The 17,890-nt window shown below is 37.0% G+C and overlaps 1 protein-coding gene across 10 annotated transcripts in view; it reads left to right on the top strand.

Moving 5' to 3' along the window:
* The window catches only part of LOC121941133 (uncharacterized), a 213,990-nt gene that overhangs the window by 8,938 nt on the left and 187,162 nt on the right, over positions 1–17,890 (top strand). For all 10 annotated transcript variants that reach the window (XM_088077472.1, XM_088077478.1, XM_088077475.1 and 7 more), the window contains 2 exons: positions 11,231–11,500; positions 11,774–11,824. In XM_088077472.1, coding sequence (XP_087933598.1) covers positions 11,796–11,824 — 29 coding nt within the window. In that variant the 5' untranslated portion in view covers positions 11,231–11,500; positions 11,774–11,795. The remainder of the gene's footprint in view (positions 1–11,230; positions 11,501–11,773; positions 11,825–17,890) is intronic.

Genomic DNA, 17,890 nt, shown 5'->3' on the forward strand with positions numbered 1-17,890 from the left:
CACTCTGATCTAATATGATCTTCTCTCTTCGGCTTAGAAGTGGTGAATTTACAGTTTACAGCAACTCAGTATGACACAGTCTGTGGGTTTTGTTTGATAGACTATCTGGTGTCTGCAAAAAATGTTTTTGTGCACTGCCAATCGCCTCATTAGCATCGTTAACTTGTTGACTATATTACATGAATGGCGCTGTCACATTGAATGTCCAAAACTTAATTGTCAAATATTCGTATTCAGTGGCAGAATCTGATTTGACTAGAATAATTCTGTGTTGGGTACAGCCCTAATCATGTGATTGCCTACATTGTTTGGAGACTCTGCACCAAAATGTCCAGTGTTTTGGTGCACATGCAGTGGAATAGTGTCCAAATGTATTTGAAGGAGATGGTGTCTATACCTCTCCACACTCTTCAAATTGCTTGTTGTCAGAGAGCTGTCCTGGCAGCCTATTTTAAATTACTTAAAGTCACTTAAATGGGGTAAAATATTATAGAAATGTTTTGAAAATGTATTGGTAAATATGTGTTAGAACCTTTTTCTGAAAAAGTAAAGTATTATTGAACCTGCAATACAAAAAAATGATAAAAAGGAGGGAAATATACATGTCATTCATAGTTAAATTAATTAAATCAGCACGTTATTTTTCCATCTTTCATTCAAACAAGTGTTTGCTGGTTACCCTTCAGCTTTACTTCATTTAAACTCTGCCACTTATTCTGTTTTCACCATCAGGGTCTCAAAAAGACATTTTTTTTTCTTTCGCCTTGGTGCTGAGTTTTATTGAGAGGTATTCTTCCCTCATTTTCTTTGAGTGCAACAGTTTTGAACAAGAAGTAAATACTGCAATTCATAGTTCCACTGCGCATTCATTTTTGCCAGAGCCTAAATATTACTTCAGAACATGCTGTAGAATTAAACATACCAGATCAGACTGGGACCAGGTCATATTGGCATTTTAATTACAAAAGGGATGTACGATAATATCGGTATGTCATCAGTATCAGGAGATATTGACTTTAAAATGAAATATGGAAATATTTAGATCCTTTACTTGTGTAAAAGTAACAATACCACACTTTAAAAATACTGCATTAGAAGTACATCTGCTGCGTTGAAAATATTTTTTATTAATTTTTTTTTTTATATGTACATATTTTTTGCAGAAAGTGGTAAGAGCAAACATAATGAGCTCAAATTGTATTATATATATATATATATATGTATGTATATATGATTTTTTATTACATGATTGTATTGACATCAGTGGTAGTATTAATTTTATGTACTGTTGGGTAGTTTAATCTGCAGCAGTGCATCACATTTATATTTTTAAGATCTTAATATGCTTTGCATGTAAAATCTTAATCTGCAAATTAACTAGTAACCACAGGTGTAAAATAACTGTACTGGAGTAAAAAATACAGGGGTAGCCTCTGAACTGCTGTGGAGTAGAAAGTAAAGTAGTCCCTCCATAAAACAGAAACACTCCAGTAAAGAACAAGAACCTCTAATTTGTATTTAAGTACGTCAGAGTTTCTTTAAGATTACAGCTTGAGGGAACTGGAGTCCTTTAGTTAAAGCTACAGTCAGGGATAGCGTTGCACAACTATTGTCTTATTTGAGCTGAATGTAATCAAGCCCTGTCAGTACTCACTCTCTCTCTTGACTTTATTTGATTCAGCCAAACGTTAAAGCCCCATCCTTAAAATATTACTGTTACTTAAAAAATTAAAGAAAATAGAGCTTGAAGCAGTTTCTAGTTCAAGTGGTGTTTGATCTTACACCTGTGTGTGCTGATAGAGGAGAGGTGCTCTGTTCTCACACAGACATGACAATGTGTCCTGAACACTCATCTCCCTTTAAAAGAGCCACTTGAGTTATTAGTTATGTATGAATGTGTGTGAAGATGCATTTCTTTTGCAAGTTGGACACTGTGAGGGAGGTTTTTGGCAAAATGTGTGAATCTGACCCATTTAAAATGAAAGGAAATAAAAAAAAAGAACACTGAAGAAGCTGGACAAAGATAGTATATAATGCCTTTTTCCTTGACTGTATACAAACAATTATACTATTTGTGTGTTTTTTTTTAAAGTAGCCCTCAATAATTTGATATTTTTGTTTTTGGAACTAACAAAAAAAAAACTAAAAATGGAAAACTTCATGTCATTCAGCATTTGGTATCTTGTCTTTCAGCTGAGATTTGCATAATATAAATAACCACAAAATCCTGACACGAATTGTTCAAGTTTCTTTGGTCTGCATAGGATTTAGATAGTCAAATCATCAAATCCCATTTTGGAAAGACCAATAATACAACAATATGGCCATGTGGTCCAGATTTGTAGGTATTTATTGTACATATTTTTAGTTGAGTAGTGTGTTGTTGTTATTTTTTGCAGTTTCTTGGTTATCTTTTGCTGAGTTTCATGTCTTTTAAAGGATCTTGCAAGTTAGCTCTGAATGCTATGTTGAATGGCACTGAGTTATGCAACATACCTATCTCTACACATATTTATACTGCATAAAAAACTCCACCCCCTTGAATGTTAGATGCATATTATAGTCAAAATCCCTTTGAAACCAGAGAAGAACTTCAGTTTCATGTCGCCCCCATGCACCCTCCCCTCCTTTTCTGTCAACACTACCAGATATCTTCCATTAAAGGCAAAAAAAGCCCCAAAAGTAGCTTATTTAAATTCCTAACTGATTTATGTCGTGCCTTGAGATTCATTGAAATTTATTTCAGTGACATTTTGAGCTTGTTAGAGTGACAAAGAGAATATATCTTGTTTTGACATTAAATCCATTAGAATACTGCTTTAACCCCCAAACTGTCAATCCCAAACCCTTACACGCCTGTCTGTCAGCTACTCCAGCAACCGTTTAACCTAAACCCAAGTTCAGACACTGAACTATGTTGATTTTTGACTCAATTCTCCACCTGTGCTTCATCTTAATTCTAATCTCAACCCTAAAGCAAAGTGCTAATCCTAAACTAAGCCCTTCAAGAGGTGAGCGGCATCAACATGGCCTCACTTTAGTGGGTTTTCCTCATTTTTTTCTATCACTGTGGCAATGTCTTGGTCTTCATAAGTATAGAAACATGACAGAACACACACACACACACACACACACACACACACACACACACACACACACACACACACACACACGCGTGCATACATAAATCTAATGTCACCTCTATTCCCGCTGCCTGTTTTTTCCCAGAGGGCTTTATCAGAGCTGTGGAGGGCTGATTGGAGGAGGCAGCAGTAATGACTGCAGGTCGTGAGGTCACCACCCTGTTATGATAACTAAACTCTGAGGTCAAACGCCTAAACGGCAGCGTGCTCTGCCTGCTGATGCTGCCTGATAACAGCAGATGAACATTGCTTTGTTATTTAAACACTTTAAATCAAAATTCATCCATTAATGGAACTAGATTTTTGCTCAGTTTTCCATACCAGACACCAAGCCAAAATGACTGACCAAAAATAGGAATTTTTTAGGGTTATTTCGCCTTCATCTTGCAATTAATTTGAAGACGTTCGGTTGAATTTTTAGTTCGACATCAGTTCTCTTGTGCTGCATTCAGACTCCTTTTACTAACATTTAAACCCCTGAAACCTGAAAAAGTGGTTTTAAAAATATGTGAATAAAACATAATGACCAATTTGGCAAGAAAAAAAATGCTCTTGAAATTAGCTATTATTACATAAAAGAAAAATCAAAATCTTCAGGAAACTATTTTCACAATTCTCTTAATATATAGTTAAAATGTATTTTACACAAAAACAACAAAAAAATGCATTTAGATTTTTTTAGCACTTTCTTGGGGTCATTTTCTTGTTTTCTTCTTTTTGTTTGTTTTATACTTTTTTTCTCATTTTCAGTTTTTTTCCTTGTCATTTTTTAATAATCTCTTGTTCATTTAGTTTCTCGTCACCTTTTTTCATGGTTTTGACTGAAATCAAGCCATTTTGCTCACATTTTAAAGAGTTAACTTGTAGTGGTAGTGGTTTTAATATATATTTATACATTTTATATTTTACTTCTACCAAAAATAATATTTCAAAACAATAATTATGTGTAAGTTTTAATGCATATATTGTTTAGTATAAAGAGTAACATGTTACATGCTTACAAATTATAATTAGGCCAAAAATTAGTGAGAAAAAAACAAGAAGATAAAAGCTACAAAGTACTTTCACCTGTTTCTCTGCATTCACAAATAGAACTTAAGTGAAAGCTCAGATTCTTGGCAGTTTTTTGCATTTATTTCTTTACATGACATGCCATTTATTTCGCTGATACTTTCATCCAAAGCGACTTACAATGAGTGCATTCAATCATGTAGATCCAACCCGAAAAAACGCAAGAATGATGCCCATACAGCAACCTCATCAAATGCTACTTCAAGTGCCACATTTTTCAGGAAACTGTTCAAGGTTATTATAACTTTACAGTCACACAGGCTTTCAAGCAGGTCATTTTGAGAGGAATCGATTTGGATTGAATTAAAACAACTTGGATAAAGTTTGAAACTCAACGCCCTCGTGTAAGTGAAAGCTTACATAAAGTTTGGAATATTCTGCTGACTGTAGAGTGACATCTTGGTGAAGTAAACAGCTCAAATAAACATTCTAGAAGCCGAGACTCATTTTTATTGCTCAAGATCTGTGTTTCATATCAACGTTGCAGTTTTCTCTGCCATTCTGGTTTCAGTGGGAAATCATTACTTTTTTTTAAAAAAATCTTGTGCCTATAAGATAAAAGACTCTGTATGTTATAAGTTAACCCTTTAAAACCTGGATCAGCATTGTAGTTTTCTTGTCCTGTGTCCAGACGTCTTTCACAAGCATTTAAAAAGTCTGAAACACAAGCAAATTGGTTTATTTTTTTTTTAAATTTGTAAACACATGGGATAAAAAGGCAATCAGCAACTTGTCAAGAAAAAAAATGAAAGAAATTGGTAAAAGGTGACAAGAAAATGACTTGAAAATTAGCTAAGAGAGAGAAAGAATCATTAAAAAAAATGTCAAACAAGTCAGAAGAAATACCAAGAAAACTATATGACTATAATTATTATATATTTTAGATTTTGTTACATAAATTATTTATTATTATTATTATTGTTATTGTTATTGTTATTATTATTATTATTATTATTATTATTATTATTATTATTATTGTTATTGTTATTATTATTATTATTATTATTATTATTATTATTATTATTATTATTATTGTTATTGTTATTTTAGCACTTTTTCAGGTGATTTTCTTGCAGATCTTTGGGTCATTTCTTGTTAAGTTGCTCATTGCTTGCTTTCCATGTTTTTTGAGAGAAATCAAGCCAAGTTGCTCAGGTTTCAAAGAGTTAAAGCAATAATGTATCATTTTGGGCTCTCAGATGCATGCTCTCTTAAACTTACATGCTGGTGAGAATGAAGACCGCAGTCGTTTTCCAACAATGTGAGGATCTCAACATTTTTGGGCACTGTTCAGTGTGATATTATGTAACAAAGCTTGTTAAAAATGTTGGCAGCAACCAGAAACACAGAATGAATATGTTTATTCAGTTTGGCACAAGAGTGGGTTTTTACACCCTCCCAGACAGGCATGCAGACAGACAAACATGCAGACAGACAGGGAGACGTGCAGCAGAGGCAGACTGACTTCTACAGTCAGAGCACATGTATAAATCTGGCATAATGCTGATTTTTTACTTTTCCCAAAGAGGACTGCTGGCCTGGCAGAAAGGAAACAAGAATTATTCAATCAAACAGCTCTCCTTCCATATCCAGATTTGACTTCAGCCGCATAAAGCTTGCAGCATAATCCTTTTATCAAACCCTCCGATGGAATACTCTTATTGGAAATACCCAGAGAGAGAAATAATATTAAGGTCATTTCTATCTCTAGTTTATTTTCTCCTTTAAAAAAAAATCACCCCTGCTTTCCGTTTTTATCTTGAGACAATAATTACTTCAGGTTTGCGGATGGAGACCTAACTGCTGATTATGAATGTTCTCTGACCACTGAGGGAATCTCTGACCTCATCAGTAATAACTGAATCAAACTGTCCTCATTTTATTTAAAAAAAAAAAAAAACAGCATCTCGGGAGAATGTGTCCGCACTGTGCTGTGTTGAGCCTCCGTCAGGCAGGTTGGAGGGGAAATGTAATGTGGGTCGACCGGTGACGACGGCTGGTTGTGCTAATATCTCTAAAGTGGTAGATATGGAAGCTGTGAGAGCTGCTGTTCTGTCCTGTCAGCGTTTTACAGCTTTATATCTCTGCCCTCTGAAGCGCTGTGTGTGTGTGTGTGTGTGTGTGTGTGTGTGTGTGTGTGTGTGTGTGTGTGTGTGTGTGTGTGTGTGAGTGTGTGTGCGTGTGTGTGTGTGTGTGTGTGTGTGTGTGTGTGTGTGTGTGTGTGTGTGTGTGTGTGTGTGTGTGTGTGTGTGTGTGTATGTGCAGTCTATGGTTTCGTTGTATTAAAACAATATTCCCTACTGGATTATTTCAATTCTCCAAACTGTTTTACCCCAAGAGGAGTTCAGGTGATCCCTGAGCTATTTCCTTAAAAAAAAAAAAAAAAACATTACTTGATAATACTTTTGGTCAGTTTCTTTTTTTTTTATTGCTCTTTGCCTTCTTCCCATGTTTTTGAAAAAAACCAAGCCAATATGCTTAAGTTTCAAAGGGTTAAATGCTTGTGAAAGGAGTCAGAGTGCAGCACAAGAAAACTGATGTTGATCCAGGTGTTCAAGGGTTAAATTTCAATAAGTACAGTAACTTCAGGTGTTCTGTTTTTGAAATATATAATTGTGAGTTATCTATATCCCTCACTCTTAAATTACACCCTTCCATAAAAGTTTCATACTAAAAACTTACTTGGTTGGCACATGCGATTTTTGGACATTTCCGGTGTGAAATATATAGAAACAATTTCACATGTGTTTATTTATTTATTTTATTTTGAAGGGGTTTGTAGAAAAAGAGGGGGGGGGGGGTATTGTCAGTACATTTGGACTGAAAAGAGCCATTTCTGGAGATTTTGGTCAAAGTTCTCAGAGGAATATATGCTGAATGAATTTTTTTTGCATCAAATTATGTTGGTAAACTTTAATGGGGATGAATACTTTTAAGAGCAAGAATACCAGATGCCCTGACTAAGTCTTGTCAATTGAATGATGCATTATGCTCTGTCATATGGTCACTGTAATACGATTCTTTGTCAAGCAAATAAGCATTTTAAGAGGAAATGACCCAAAACTTAGCAAAAAAGTAAAAAGTTAAAAGTACAAGAAAATGTCCTAAAATTAAAAAAAAAAAAAAACAGACTTAAAAAGTACTTAATAATAATAACAATAATAATAAATTTAGTTATACTTACAAACTTAGTTTCGGGGACATTTTTCTCTTGCTTTTTAATTTTTTTTTTTAAAAAATCTCAAAATCTAGTAATTTCTTGCAATTTGTGAAACACTTTCTCACCAAGTTGCTCATTTCCTACTTCCCTGTGTTTTCAAGAGAAATCACATCAATTTGCAAAGATTTTGAAAATTAAAATACTTGTGACGGCACCTGAAGACAGCATGAGAAAAGTGATGATCCGATTTTCAAAAGGTTAAATTATTTTTGGACATCAATTGAAGTGTGTGCGTGTGCGCGTGCACACACACACACATACACACACTTCATTTTAGGTTGTAGCTACACAGACAGTAGTTCAAGTAGTAGTAGTATCAAGTTGGGATACATTTTTTGTTGGTTGCAGAGACAGGGAGCGGTTGCACTGATTTTACACATCAAGTTAACTCCTCATGAGACATAATACCTTGAGAGAGCTTCAAGTCTTGAAAATGAAATCTGATAATGTTATTTGGGTGTATAGGTTGAATTTACAGATTACGCTTACATAATTGAGAGCCTTATAAGATGGAGGTGTGCCGTGTGAATCACGTGTAGTAACTGTCCAACATGGAAAAGGCTATCAAGCTGCATAATAAAAATGTTGAATATGTTGTTGCTGCTTCAGTTGGGCCACTTTTTCTTTAAACTGTCTTTCATGACATCCCCAACTTTGTGATAGTGCTGGAGTGCTGTCAGTATTATCCTTTAAGCTCAAGTAGAAGAAAAGCGATGGACCTCTGCACTTCCTTTTCGTTTCCTGTCTCTGCTGTCAGTTTTGGATGCTTTTAAATGACGTGCTTAAATACTTCACCATGACCCCATGTGATTTCAGGCATTGCTTCTAACTGCAGTTTTTTCAAAATAAGGGATAACTGAAAACTGCTCACCCAAGTCTGAAAGTTGTCGGAGATATTCCACTCTGTTGTGACACAATCTGAGTGCAGTTTGCACCTTGGGACCACTTTGCATTTTTACAACATTTTTTAGCCATGCTTTGGTCCTATGTTGGCAATCTTGGTTGGTCTGTCTGTTTTGTGTCCACCCCTTTGGTCCAGACTAAATTTTTTGGACAACTACTGGATTTATTTAGACCAAATTTTGTATGGACATTAATAGCACCCAGGGAATGGATCCTATAACTTTCCCCTTGATTCCAGCAGCAGCGTGTCGATGACATTACGTCCGTGACACTGTTTTGCTCCCTTCTTCACACAGCTCTATATTCCACTGGGAGCATCTTGGGCGTTTCAGAAGTGGAGCGTCTTGGCGGCTGATACTGTAGACTTTCTGAGATTGTGCTTATTTCAAAAAACATGTTCATCACGATATAATTACACAGATAATTATTTTAAAAATCCAGTCATACATCGAATAAATTGAAGATTTGTGGCTGTGTTTCAGTTAAAACATATTGGCACTGTTTTTTTTTCTTTTCTTTTTTTCACATCAAAGTGCTCAGTGTCTCTAGCATCAATCACCACATATGTTTGTTTTGGAGAGAAAAGCAACCTTTGTGGATAATCCAGCTTCTGGAGAAAACGTCCTGAATGTCTGTTTGTTAAAGTTATGGGAGAAAAAAGGTGACTTTACATACCATGTGTTGGACTAGCTAGCTGCTTGCAATAACATGCCAAACTGCATTGGAATTACAGGATTTTTAAGGTGAAACTGCTTTATTAGTTTTTTGAGCCGTTTGAATCTCCGGGTCTGTTTGTTTTGGAAAGACAGAGACCTCTATGGATAATTCTGTTCACAGCTAAAAAACGTCCTGAATGTAATGTGGATTAGCAGCTCGTCACTGAGATGCCAAACTGCACTAGAGATTCACTGATTTGTAACGTGAAACCGCTTTATTCTGTGTATACAGATCTTTTAAACGCTTTGGTTTTTTGTTTTAGAGAGAAGAGACCTCTGTAGATAATTCAGGTCTCGATTAAAACCTCCCGAATAATTAAAACTGACAGAATTCTGACCAAGAGAAGTCTTAGATGGTTGCAATTTACTGCAAGACACCATCGAATCCCACAAAATTCTCCGCATTCACCTTTAAAATCCAGTTCTTTAACAGTGTACTGCAAGTGGCTTGTTTGTATAGTCCCAGCTGTTTATTCCAGAGTCATAGATCAGTTATGTAGATGGGAATCATCTTTTATATCAAAAAGAAGGAAAAACAAAGAGAAGCCTGCAGTACAATTTTTAAGGGCTTCTACCTATAAAAGACATTTTGGACGCTTGACCTCAGTGATGGATACTGAGGTGTTATCATCACACTGATGGAATGACACAGCCTGCAACCTGGACTCTGTTGGCGGGTCGGTGGACCCAGGTATTAACTGACTCCCGTCTATTAGTCTCCCTGACCCCAAGTGACCCTGCAAGGTCCCTGACCATCAGACCATCACTTCATCCTACATTCTGTAGAGTGTGATGATCTGGTAATGGGATAACAAGTCATAGTTCACTCTGCACTGGCTACACCTCTGCTCCAAATGTGTGTGAGTGTGTGTTAGTGAGAAAGCGAGAGAGCTCTAAAGCTGTGTGTGTGTGTGTGTGTGTGTGTGTGTGTGTGTGACTACAGACCTATAATTATCCTCCTGAGCAAAACAAGTGCAGAGTGAGTGGTCCATTGTGGAAACAGGATTATAGCCTGTGAGAGAACAGAACGCTCTGCGCTTTGTGTTGGCTTATGTTTTCAAGTTGAGCTGGGCCGTTTGATTTGAGCTGGATGTGCGAATGTGTGTAAATGTGTGTGTGTCTGTGTCTGTGTGTGTCTGTGTCTGTGTGTGTGTGTGTGTGTGTCATCAAATCTGGATATCAGTGTGTCTCATTTTATCCCGTTCCTTTCCATCTGTTGTGCTGAATATGTGACTTTGTTTTCTTGGGAATGTGGCCTAGCATAGGGCCGGGGCAGGTAGTTATTAATATGACAACACACACATACGTGCAGGCAAACACACACTTTCTCTCACAGTCAAACACCTCATTTAGTTTGTTTTGATTAAGGTGTACGACCCAGCGAGAGAGTGAGGTGCAGAGACAAGGAGAGCGGAAGAAAGAAAGAGAAAGAGAAGGCTGGCTTTTTTTTTTTTTTCTTCTCAGAGTTCCCCATGTCATTCGTGTAAGAAAGCCGCCAAACCAATAATTTTGTCAAGTTCTTTTTTTAGCGGAGCGGCTGAAGCGTCTTTGGATTGCCACATGTATAAAGGCAGCCCATATAAAGCCATTCACAGCACTGAATGAACACGCCATCTGTGGGGCTTTCTTATTTCCTCTTCTCTTTTCTTCCCCTCCTTTTTCAAGCCTTGTAATCAAATTTGAGCAAAATCAAATGGCGGGAGGATAGAGGGAGAGCAGTAGGGGGGGTGGGGGGTTCAATGAAAGTACCTTTTGTTGGTCTGAAACGAGCAAGTAATTTACAAAATGCCCTCCCTTTGTGCAGGGGGCTAAGGGAAGAAAGAAATCAGTAGCTTTTAGAAGCTAGGCCTTGCGCTGCGACGGGCAAGATAATGAAAGCCGTCTTGTGTTTGTGGGCTAGAGAGCATCTCAAAGGCAGACCGGGCCCCGGCTCAGGGTTAGCTCGGCTGCTGAAAAAAAGAAAAAAAAAAACCACAACACTCTCCTCTGTGTATGTGTGTGTGTTTGTGTGTTTGGCAAAGAGCGGCAAAACAGGACGGCTGTGCCCGGCTACTCTTGGCAGAGACACTCCGAGGAACAGACAGAGTTGTCGATGCTGAGGAGAGAAGAGGGATGAAAGAATGGTCTCACCGCCACTGACGGCTGCTGATCCCCTCTTACCTGTTGTCCTGTCGCAGGTGCGTCCGGCCAGCCCTACGCTCAAGTGGCGCAACACCTCCGTGCAGGGGAGATGAAGATGCAGAGGAGGACATGAAACATCCTGCCGGGAGATCATTGTGCTGAAGGATTACGAGGGGGCAGGATGCGGACTGTTTTCATCCTCCGTCCCTCCGCGTGGAGGTCTTGGAGTGGAGCACCTGACTGCTGAGGGACGCTTTACCTGCATGGATCTGCTGGATTATTACCTGAGTGACACCTGGGCAGGCTGCTGTCGTGGATTATTACAGGTCTGACCATGTGGAATACCAGTAAATCTCTATTTGTGCAAAGTGAACTTAAATTGAACTTATAAAACATACTAAACAGATGCTGCATGACGCCTGTAAAAACATTTACCCAGCACACCTGAGATGGAGTCAAAGCCATCATAATTGCTTACATGCTAAAGTGGCAGAGTGTCGTTATTAGTAGCACTCCATCTTGAAGTTAAAATGATGAAATTGTTCATAATTGCATGTCATTAAAGTGGCACTGAAATGTCCGCTGTCTCTGGCCTACAGATTAGTTCCTGGTTTACAGTGAATGGGCTCTTACCTGCGCTGCAAAGGCTGGTGAGTAATTTCTATGACAGATAATGCTTCGTTCTTCTTCTCCATCTTTCCCTCTTTCTCACTATCTGTGTGTCTGTTCCACCTTTCCTCAGTTGTTTTTGTGTGTAACTCTAACGCAGCCATTGCTTCTTTCCTCCTGACTTATTGTGTGTCTCTTGACACGTGTGCCATCTGAAGTGCCTGAATTAAAGCTGCGTTGTTGCCTGCACTCTTGTTTTTATAGCTGATAGTGTGATTGAAATTAATTAAGTTTGTTGTCTTGTATGTGAGTTCATAGTTATTATGCTCTTCTCGCTTGGTAGTGTTTAACTTAAAACCTATTCTGCATTGCAAGAAAACCTCTTCATACCTGTCTTTTTGTATATAGCTTGTTTTGTTTTTCTTAAATTCAGAGATTTTGGTGCAACAGTTGAACTATTGTCTGTGAGATTGTATTTGATAGTTACAGCTGGAGGTGGAAATCTTGTTTTACCCAAGTTAAACAACCAAATGCAGTATATTTAGTTCAGACTTGGCAAAGATGCCACATCATGCTGTTTCAGTGTTGATTGCATTGCATATCTTTTTATATTCTCTGTTTTAAAATAGTCGTGAAATAGATGAAAACAAACTTATTGTGACTCCATGTGCAGTATGCACGCGTGATGAAACGGAGTGAAATTACAGTATAGATTTTAATTTGCCGCATGTTTTCTGACGTTTGTTAGACAATTTAAAATGACATAAAAAAAAGTATCTTAAAAGTTGTCAAATGAAAGCAGCTCATGACAGACTGTAATGTTGTTGTTAGGATGAAGTCATTGGCAAAGTAAGGAAGGAAGGAAAAAAAAACATTATACAGTAGAGGTGAAAACTTGCTATATGTTTTACCATCTTACTCCTCATATGTATCTTTGGATTGAGTCTAGAATTTACATGACTATAAATAGTGATACATTAGACAGGTATAGAAGTGTTTTTCTTTTTATTTCTTGGCTGAATTTTAGTTTGAAGTCTTTTTTTTAATCGTAACGTAAACAATTTAATACCGCTTTGACACATTATCCGTGAAGCTGCAGTGAACTGTGATGGCCAAACAATTATCTTAGCACACAGTAGCTCAGTGCAGCCAGTTCAAATACAGCAGGCACTTCCTACTGGGGTTGTATAGATAACATCAAGTAGGCACATCCAAAAAGTAAATGACAACATTTTATCACAAAATTAATCCTCCTGTGTCTACCTTTTGTCCATCAAAACTGAGTTTTTTGTTTTTTTATCGTTGCTGTTGACAAAAGTACATTGTTTATAGTGACACTGCTTCAAATCCTTGTACTTAATCTCAAATAATATCATTGTTACAGATAATATGTAACACAAGTTAACTTTCAGAGCGATTTGATGGTGAACAGGCCTGTCAACAGTGAAATGAATCTATAGGCGTATAGAGGGTTTATTATTTAAGGATATTATGTGTAATTGAATTTTATTGTGAATGTAAGATTTCGAGATGTTTATCAGGAAATGTGCCCACTTCACAAGTATAAGGTGACAACAACGAGCTTCCAAACTGAGTGATATGTTAAATAGTGACACCAAGCACTTGCTGCCTGTTGCAGCTGTGTCAGCAGCTTAGGAAACTGAATGTTGATGAGTTGCTGTCACTCATAAAATTGCTCTGAAACGGATCCCAACAATGTCATTTGCCATTGTTATAGTTGTGGTGTGGACTTCCCCATCCACTGGAGTTAACGCAATATTTGAAACTGTTGTTTAAGTTAGCATTCTCCTTATGGGCAGCCTTTAACTTTCAATGTGAAAAGTAACTGCATGCATATACTATGCAATAATACTAGGCAATATAAGATGAGTACATAAAACAGACTTTATTGAAACATTGATTTGCTATGGTTGCACCTAAAATAATGTGACAGTTCGCCACTTTTTAAACATGTTGGTCGCAGAAACAAGATTTTTGATGTAGGCCAGTTCCCTTTAACATATGTGACACACTTTAAAACTGTTCCAGATGCCAGTCTATTTTTTTCAAAATCTTGCTAGTGTATCAAATGTGGTCAGTTGTGCTGGACTGCTGCTAACAGATGTCAGATGAGACCAAGTAGGAGTCAAAAAGCTATTGCCAAGTTTAATTTAATTTTAAGTTTCTTTTGCTTAGAATAAGAACAACCAAAGCTGATGTAAAATGAATAATGTTTGATTATTGTTTCTTTATGTTTGATCAGCCCTAGTGGCTACTTTGGCATAACTTAAAGATCTGGGTACTGAGTAGCACTACTGCTTACTTTTCAAGCCTTTTATTCCATTATGTACGTGTGGAGGACATTCATGATTTCTCTTTAGGTGATGTAATCACTTCAGTATGCTTCTGTGTTGTTTAGCTGGTTCCAGTGCACAAGGTGAGATGTGAGCTATACAAATTGTAAGTGGGATGCACAATGGGCATCTGTGGCATGGACGCTATGTTTTAGCTTCCAGTCCTGCAACGCAGTGCAACACTTTTGATTGCTCCAAAAATTAGTCACGTCTTGCACACTATAGAGTAAACTAAGGAGTGTGTGTTATATGAGGACTATGGAGTAAACTAAGGAGTGTGTGTTATATGAGGAGTACTGAATGTGTGGACAAGGAAGAGTGATGGACACAGTACTGGTGAACAGTTCAACCACATTATATCAGTGTGCAAGATATACAGTATTATACAGTGGGTAACCATGGCAACAGATCTTCATCTTAATGCTACACAATTACTTAAAGTAACTGAACTTCAACTTCACTTCAGGTGACTTAAAACAACTGCTTAAGTGATACCCCTACCAATGAAGTACTTATTTTTATACCATTTTTTTCCCTACTTTATTTCATACTCATCACAGGAGTGGAAGCATTCAGTTGTGTTAACTGCCCCCATACTTTTGAAAGTTTGGGCAGCATCCCGGCATGCTAAACTGTCAACTCGTGCTCAACTTCAGCACACCACAGACTGCAGTTGCTAGGGTAGTAGGCCATCACATGTTGTATTAAATCAAAGAACACTTGCTGTAATTGGCTGTGAACAGAACAATACAAATATTTTTTTTCCCTTTTTACCCCTTATCCCCTTGAAACCTTGATCACCATCAGTTTTCTTGTTGGGTTGGGACACAAATTAGTAAAAGGTGACAAAAAAAATGACCTGAAAATAAGTTTAAAAGAAAGAGGAAAATTTGTAAAAAATTTTAGGGAAAACTATATGTATAATTATTATCACCATATATTTAAAATTATGTTAACAGAAAAAAACGTAACTTTTTTTTCTCACTTTAAGATTTTTTTTGGTTAATTTTCATGTTTGTTGTTTGTTTTTTTTATTTACTTTGTATTTTTGCTTATTTTTCAGGCAATTTTCCTTTACTTTAAAAAAAAAACAACAAACAAACAAAAACAAACTCATTTCCTGCTAATTTTTGGGCCTTGTTTTGTGAGTTGCTCTCTACTTTCTACCCATGTTTTTGAAAAAAGCCAAACCAATTTGCTCAGGTTTTAGACTTAGACTTAGACTTAGACACGTTTATTTGTCCCACTTGTGGGAAATTAACAGCAGCCGTGTGTACAGAAAAAATATATAAAATATCAATATATACAAAATATAAAATATACAAAAGTGCACAAATAGGCATGTATCAAAGAAGAAGAAAAAATGTACAGGTTTTAAATACAAAAATCGAAGACATACCAGAAAAAAATCAAAGATATACAGATTAAACAAGATGCAGGTAAGAATGTGGGAGAATAAGAGATAAGAGATAAAAGTATCGAGTACTGATAGTGCCATTTAACCTGTAGCTAATGCTTGAACTACCCATAATTTCAATTTTGGCAAGACCTGAAATTGTTTTTTAATTTGTCGATGCATTCGCCAAACTTCTGCCGTTTTTTTGCGTCCATGTTGTATTAAAGGATTAGTTATGTTTACCAGCCACAACGTTGTGACGGCTGGTATGGTTTTCACTTTGTCATTAGTGTGTGTATTTGTGTGTGTTTCCTCATGGCAAAAATGTGGTCCTGGTGACGCCTACTGCAGTAGAAACTATGACAGAAGCGGTTATGAATAATTTCCTGGGTGTTTATATGATTGCAGCACAGCTGTGCAAGATGCAGTCATGAAACATCACAGCTGTGTAGTTAAGATCAAAACAAAGGCAGAGTTTAAGACTGGGTATAATCCAAGCAAGGGGGCCTGAAGTTGGGTTTAGGAAGTTTTGAAGGGGCTGTTGCCACCGCACTTTATGCCCCTGGTACTCATTTGTTTTAAGTCGGAGATTGTCGGAGAGTGTCTGGTGTGATCTCATTGTTTCTAGTAGTATGAATTATTGTAATATACAGCTGGGAAGTTCTAACATAAATGTATCATTAATGTCAAAATCACGTCCTTCTTATATAATTTTAGGGTTTGCTGTCTTTGACCACTATGTGAAAACCGTGCTAAATGTGATTCTATGTAGTATGTAAAAGGGTCTTTTAAAGTTTTTAATTTAATTTGGTGAACACTGCAGAAACCGTGTTAAAGTCGATCTTGCTTTGCCCGACGCGACTCAGTTACCCTGTCAGTAAAGTTTCACACTTTTCCTCCTTCCCCCGCGTTTGTTCTTCAGGGAACAATAAACAAACACGGCACACTGAAATAAGCTGATTTCTCTGTTGGCATATTGAAATGTCAGAATTTGCACTGAAACAAATACGCTGGTTAAAATTCAATTGGAACAGAATGGCTAATGAGCTATCTTGGTGTTGCCACACACTGACAGGCAGAGTCCCAGTCCGCCTGCAGGGTAACAGTCACTTAGTCACACGGCATGCTTCGCTGCTTTGATTGTTACCAACAAACTGCTCAACCCCTCGCTCCCCAGCCCAGGTGTGTGCGTGTGTGCGTGTGTGCGTGTGTGCGTGTGTGCGTGTGTGCGTGTGTGCGTGTGTGCGTGCGTGTTCTAGCTGTGCATAGCCTGTGTGTGTGTGTGTGTGTGTGTGTGTGTGTGTGTGTGTGTGTGTGTGTGTGTGTGTGTGTGTGTGTGTGCGTGCGTGCGTGTTCTAGCTGTGCGTAGCCTGTGTGTGTGTGTGTGTGTGTGTGTGCGTGCGTGCGTGCATGTGTGTGGGAGAGGGGTGAAGATAGGAATACACTGACTTTTCACTTTCTTGTTTCTTCAAATTGCAATCACATGCTATCGTATTTCAGACCTCATAGTATTTTAACTGTTTAATATTTTACCAAAAATCTTGTAGTTTTAGTTAAGCAAAATTAAAGGACAGTTTACACATCATCAAATGAAAATCTCTAGTCTTATATCTCTTCAATTAAAACTACTGCATTCTAATTTAATCCAACGTTATATAATACTGCTACTAATAATACTAACTTTATTTATGTAGAACTTTAAAAAATTGTTTACAAAGTGCTTTGACAAACAAAGCAAAAGAAGAAATGGGATTACATGGAGCAACAGAAAGCCATAAACACAAGCAGGATGAAACTAGGGTAGTGTTAGGCTAACATTAAAACAAGAGGACAAAAAAGGCAAGTTGCAGGATACAAAATGTCAATATAAAATAATACGAACAAATAGCCCAAAAACAACAAACGCAATAAGACCACAAATAAAAGGAAATAAATTAAGTAAAACATAAATAAAATAGGTAAAATAAAAAGAAACAAAAATAATACTTAGATTATGCTAATACATATGAATAAAAGTATAAAGTATCAGTATATATATATATATAAATATATATAAGTACATGTATTGGCATTGCACTATTTTGCCTGTACTCTATAAAATAAGAAGCAAAATTCCAACACACTGTGCTTGCATTTAGGTAATTTATTGAATCAGAACATGAACTTGGTCTGTGAAAAAACATTAGTTTGATGTACTTTTCGATAGTTATGTATTGCACACAAGTTCCCACAAGCCCGCACAGATTTACAATAAGCCACCGCAAATATTGTTGTAATGGGGAAACATTTTGCTAGAGGTTAACATCCGGTACCAAACATCAACAGACCATTTATCCTTATACATCAGAGACAATTTG

Source organism: Plectropomus leopardus, chromosome 5 (genome assembly GCF_026936395.1).
Source record: "Plectropomus leopardus strain MGB_pleo_1.0 chromosome 5, ASM2693639v1, whole genome shotgun sequence".
NCBI classification, from domain to species: Eukaryota; Metazoa; Chordata; class Actinopteri; order Perciformes; family Serranidae; genus Plectropomus; species Plectropomus leopardus.